The sequence below is a fragment of the Heterodontus francisci genome, chromosome 31, assembly GCF_036365525.1.
Source record: "Heterodontus francisci isolate sHetFra1 chromosome 31, sHetFra1.hap1, whole genome shotgun sequence".
Taxonomy (NCBI): Eukaryota; Metazoa; Chordata; class Chondrichthyes; order Heterodontiformes; family Heterodontidae; genus Heterodontus; species Heterodontus francisci.
The window spans coordinates 36,231,332-36,237,331 of NC_090401.1; the positions used below are offsets into that span (position 1 = coordinate 36,231,332).

Consider the following 6,000-nt stretch of genomic DNA (forward strand, 5'->3'; position numbering starts at 1 on the left):
GCATCACATGTTCTACCCTCTAAAAACTTGGGGTCATGTTTGTTGTCCATGTCTTAACTCACACCAAGTTCTGTTCACCAGCACCCACGCACTCACTGACCGACACTGGCTCCTGGATAACTGATTTTGAAATTCTCATCTTTGTTTTCAAATCCATCCATGGCCTCAACCATCTCCATCTCTGTAATCTCCTACAGCCCCACAACCCTCAGATATCCGTGTTCCTCTTGGCCAACCCAGAATTCAGTTGTTCCCCCACTGGTGGAATCGCCATCTTCTGTGTTATATGAATCGATGATGTTATTTTTACAGATGCTGAGTATTTCTAGAATTTTCTATGCCAGATTGCAAGAACTTGCAGCTTTGCTTTCTCTATACTTTGGGGTCCTCACTAGACTGAAGGCTGCTCACGCTCATCGTTATGGACCCAACCCCCTAAAGGACGTTTACTTATTTATTCGGTCCATTATGAGGCTGCTGTTTGTGGCGTGTGCAGCAACAGCAGCTCCACTAGCTCTCGGTAACCCCCAAGAGGACAGACGGTGATACCGGCCACAGCCCCCATGCCGCCTGCGGCCTTCCCTCCCCGTTACCTTACCGTGCTTCATGGCGACGATGCTACTGGCCGCCACCATGTCAGAGGCCACCAGCACGAAGTCCCTGCCCTGTATTCCGACCAGGTACTCCATTGGCGCGGTCTACTCGGACTTGGACTCGCTGACAGACCAAGGACTGAGAGTGGAAGCAAGAGTGCAGGCTCAACTCTGAGACAGCAAATCCCACACCGCCGCTGACGTCAGAGCGCCAGAGACCGCGAGAACTGAATCCAAGGCGGCGCACGTGACCAAGCAGCCGGGACTTGATGCAGTAACAGTGGGGCAAATATCCCAGAGTTGGGCTGCACTGGATCAATAAATTTCCCAGTGTGGGGTTGCACTGGATCAATAAATATCCCAGTGTGGGGCTGCTCTGGATAAATAGATATCCTAGAGTTGGGCTGCTCTGGATCAATAAATATCCCAGTGTGGGGCTGCAATGGATAAATAGATATCCTAGAGTTGGGCTGCTCTGGATCAATAAATATCACATAGTTGGGCTGCTCTGGATAAATAAATATCCAAGTGTGGGGTTGCTCTGGGTCAATAATTTTTATTTTTATTTAGAGATACAGCACTGAAACAGGCCCTTCGGCCCACCGAGTCTGTGCCAACCAACAACCACCCATTTATACTAACCCGACAGTAATCCCATATTCCCTATACTAGGGGCAATTTACAACAGCCAATTTACCTATCACCTGCAAGTCTTTGGATGTGGGAGGAAACCGGAGCACCCGGCAAAAACCCACGCAGACACAGGAAGAACTTGCAAACTCCACACAGGCAGTACCCAGAATCGAACCTGGGTCCCTGGAGCTGTGAGGCTGCAGTGCTAACACTGCGCCACTGTGCCACCCACATCACATAGTTGGGCTGCTCTGGATCAATAAATATCATACAGTTGGGCTGCTCTGGGTAAATAAACATCCCAGTGTGGGGCTGCACTGGATCAATAAATATCCACATGTGGGGCTGCACTGGATCAATAAATATCCCAGAATTGGTCTGCCCTGGATCAATAAATATCACATAGTTGGGCTGCTCTGGATTAATAAATATCCCAGAGTTGGGCTTCTCTGAATCACAGAATCATAGAGTTGTTACAGCATTCGAAGGAGGCCATTCGGCTCATTGTGCCTGTACTGGCTCTCCAAAAGAACAATTTACCTAGCGCCACTCTCCCATGTTCTCCCTGAAGCCCTGCACATTCTTCCTTTTCAGATAACAATCCAATTCCCTCTTGAATGTCGCAATTGAGCCTGCCTCCACCACACTGTCAGTAGTGCATTCCAGATCCTAACCACTTGCTGTGTGATAAATGAACAACATTATCTTTTTGTTGCCTGGTCTACTCAAGGTTACAAAAGGAAAACTGGCATTAAAAGTGCTATTTTCTGGCAGTAAAATGTTCTAGTATTTTCATTCTTATATACACTTATATGCCATTTTTAATCTATAGGGTGCTTATAAAGCCCTTGTGCAACTTTAAATGTTAATAACTTTGGATATACATATGGTAGAAGCAAACTATAAATGGCATATGAAAGCATAATTCATAAAGTTAAGGATAATATTTTTTCATTTTATTTCAGATGCTGAAACTCGTTAAAAATGACAACAGTAGAGGAAAAGGTGAACTGTGTATTATGGCTAGCAGAACTGAAGTCCATAGCAACTGAGAGAATAAAACTTCACTCTTCATTATAGGAAAAATGTGCCACGTAGGAACTCAATTAACAACTGGATGACGGTTTAAAGAAACTGTATCAGTAAATGATGATCTGGGAGGCCTTAAATCAGTGAGGAGACTGGAGACTGTTGTCAACAAGTTGGAATATTGGATTGAATGATGCATCACAAAAGCTGGCCGTTATGAAATTTGAACTCTATGCTGCTAAACATTTGTGAATTATGCTTTCATATGCTGTTTACAAGTTGCTATTATGTATATATCCAAAGTTATTAAAGTTGCACAAGGACTTTACAAACACCCTGTAGATTATTATAATCATAATAATACATAATTCAGAAGCCTAAATCCCAGCATCTTAAATTCTTTTTGTATATCCAGCTGTTGCAATGTAATTTATACCTCGATGTGCAGTTGCATTTCAAAAATAATTGAAATAATGCAACAATATGTATGTCATGGGAGTTGTTTACACTAATAATGGCTCTTCCTAAAAGCAGTTCTTTATTTCTCTTAGTTGTAGAATGCTCCAGTTTGGCCCTGATATGTGCTTAAGATAACCTTTATAAAATGGCCACCAGTCTTATTGCTTTCACACTTTGCTATTGCCACCAAGTAAATAAACGTTAATAGCCCTAATATGCTACAGGCTGCCAATACAGTAGTTTCATTGGGATCATGTCCTCTAGCTTCGACCCCGCTGAGGTTTGTAGGGTCAGTAGAGGACACACAATTTTTTAATTCATTCACAGGATGGAGGTGTTGCTGGCAAGGGTACCATTTATTGCCCATCCTTAATTGTCCTTAAGATTTTAGAGGGCAGTTAAGATTCAACCACATTGTTCTGGGTCTGAAGTCACATGTAGAGCAAGAACAATAGATTTCCTAAAGGATATTAGTAAATGAGATGGGCTTTTACAACTATCTGGTAGTTACATGGTCACCATTGCTGATACTAGCTTTTTATCCCCCCCCCCAAATTCCAGATTTATTTACGAACTCAGTTTAAATTCCCCAGCTGCCATGGTGGGATTTGAATTTATATCTCCAGATTATTAATCTAGGCCTCTAGATTACTAGTCCAGTAACATAACCATTATGCTACCATTCCCTTATCTGTATGGGACAGGACAGCACCCACACCACTGCCAGTGTATCTCCAGTCCTGGCCTGCCCCATCTAATTGGAAAATCTGGTGCCTATAAACCACTAAAGGCCATTGCCAAGGCCCCTCTCGATATTCCAGCTCTGTCCACTTGGCTCCCTTATGTAACAGGCAGAACATGAAATCTAAAAATAAAATTCCATCCTTTAGGAGTTTAGGACCCTTGCTGACTACTTTGCTGTTGCACCTCACCCCTTCCTCCTGTAGGGCCAGGTTACTCCCATCTGGAAGCAAGTATGCCCAATTTCACTGTGCGTACTGTACTCTAGCTTGGTCCTAGGGGTCAGCTTGGTGTTATCCCATGCGCGTTTCACGAGTCGGCCTAAGCATGTAGCTACTTTCCTTATGTGTGTATTAAGCTCTGCATCAAGGGACAGATTGTCTGTCAATGTGGACCCAAGGTACCAGAATTTTCTAACCACTTCCAGTGGGGTGTTATTTAGTGTGCTCAGGGCAGAGATGCAATACCTTGTTTATAAGGCCTGTGCTCTCAGCACCTTGCTGTTTGGCTGTGAAACATGGATAAAATACAGTTACCGGAAAATAAACTCAATAATTTCCATCTTCGCTGTCTGCAGTGCATAATGGGTACATCCTGGCAGGACAAAATCACAAATGTGCCAGTCCTCTCAAAGGCAGAGATCCCAAGTTTTTTTTATTCGTTTCATGGGATGTGGGCATTGCTGGCCAGGCCAGCATTTATTGCCCATCCCTAATTGTCCATGAGAAGGTGGTGGTGAGCTGCCTTCTTGAACCGCTGCAGTCCATGTGGGGTAGGTACACCCACAGTGCTATTAGGAAGGGAGTTCCAGGATTTTAACCCAGCAACAGTGAAGGAACGGCATTATAGTTCCAAGTCAGGATGGTGTGTGGCTTGGAGAGGAATCGGCAGGTGGTGGTGTTCCCATGTATTTGCTGCCCTTGTCCTTCTAGTTGGTTGAGGTTGTGGGTTTGGAAGGTGCTGCCTGAGTAGCCTTGGTGTGTTGCTGCAGTGCATCTTGTAGATGGTACACACTGCTGCCACTGTGCGTCGGTGGTGGAGGGAGTGAATCTTTGTGGACGGGGTGCCAATCAAGCGGGCTGCTTTGTCCTGGATGGTGTTGAGCTTCTTGAGTGTTGTTGGAGCTGCACCCATCCAGGCAAGTGGAGAGTATTCCATCATACTCCTGATTTATGCCTTGTAGATGATGGACAGGCTTTGGGGAGTCAGGAAGTGAGTTACTCCTGCAGAATTCCCAGCCTCTGACCTGCTTTTGTAGCCACGGTGTTTATATGGCTACTCCAGTTCAGTTTCTGGTCAATGGTAACCCCCAGGATGTTGATAGTGGGGGATTCAGCGATCGTAATGCCTTTGAATGTCAAGGGGAGATGATTAGATTCTGATGAGTTCTGATGAAACGTCATGACCTGAAATGTTAACTCTACTTCTCTCTCCACAGATGCTGCCAGACCTGTTGAGTATTTCCAGCATTTCTTGTTTTTATTTCAGATTTCCAGCATCTGCAGTATTTTGCTTTTAATTTGGTTAGATCTTCTCTTGTTGGAGATAGTCATTGCCTGGCACTTTTGTGGCGTGAATGTTACTTGCCACTTATCAGCCCAAGCCTGGACGTTGTCCAGGTCTTGCTGCATTTCTACATGGACTGCTTCAGTATCTGAGGAGTTGCGAATGGTGCTGAACATTGTGCAATCATCAACGAACATCCCCACTTCTGACCTTATGATTGAAGGAGGGTCGTTGATGAAGCAGCTGAAGATGGTTGGACCTAGGACACTACCCTGATGAATTCCTGCAGTGAAATCCTGGAACTGAGATGATTGACTTCCAACAACCACAACCATCTTCCTTTGCACTAGGTACGATTCCAACCAGCGGAGGGTTTTCCCCCGATTCCCATTGACTCCAGTTTTGTTTGGGCTCCTTGATGCCATATTCGGTCAAATGCTGTCTTGATGTCAAGGGCACTTGCTCTCACCTCATCTCTTGAGTTCAGCTCTTTTGTTGATGTTTGAACCAAGGCTATAATGAGGTCAGGAGCTGAGTGGTCCTGGCAGAACCCAAACTGGGTATCACTGAGCGGGTTACTGCTAAGCAAAGGCCGCTTGATAGCACTGTCAATGACACCTTCCATCATTTTACTGATGATTGAGAGTAGACTGATGGGGCGGTAGTTGGCCGGGTTGGATTTGCCCTGCTTTTTGTGTACAGGACATACCTGAGCAATTTTCCACATTGCCGGGTAGCTGCCAGTGTTGTAGCTGTACTGGAACAGCTTGGCTAGGTGTGCAGCAAGCTCTGGAGCACAGGTCTTCAGTACTATTGCCGGAATGTTTTCAGGGCCTGTAGCCTTTGCAGTATCCAGTGCCTTCAGTCGTTTCTTGATATCATGCGGAGTGAATCAAATTGGTGGTAGAGGTCGCAGGTTTGGAAGGTGCTGCCTGAGTAGCCTTGTGTGTTGGCGCTAATCAAACAGAGGCAGCTTTGGTGGATCAGACATGTCCACGGGATGGTAGACGGTCGCATACCCATACTTATATATGGTGAG

At 45.2% G+C, this 6,000-nt stretch overlaps 1 protein-coding gene across 1 annotated transcript in view; it reads right to left on the reverse strand.

Annotated features, from left to right (window-relative positions):
- Positions 1 to 803, reverse strand: part of psmb2 (proteasome 20S subunit beta 2) — a 39,697-nt gene extending 38,894 nt beyond the window's left edge. Inside the window, exon 1 of the mRNA XM_068011305.1 lies at positions 599 to 803. Coding sequence (XP_067867406.1) covers positions 599 to 689 — 91 coding nt within the window. The 5' untranslated portion in view covers positions 690 to 803. The remainder of the gene's footprint in view (positions 1 to 598) is intronic.
- Positions 804 to 6,000: the final 5,197 nt, after the last annotated feature.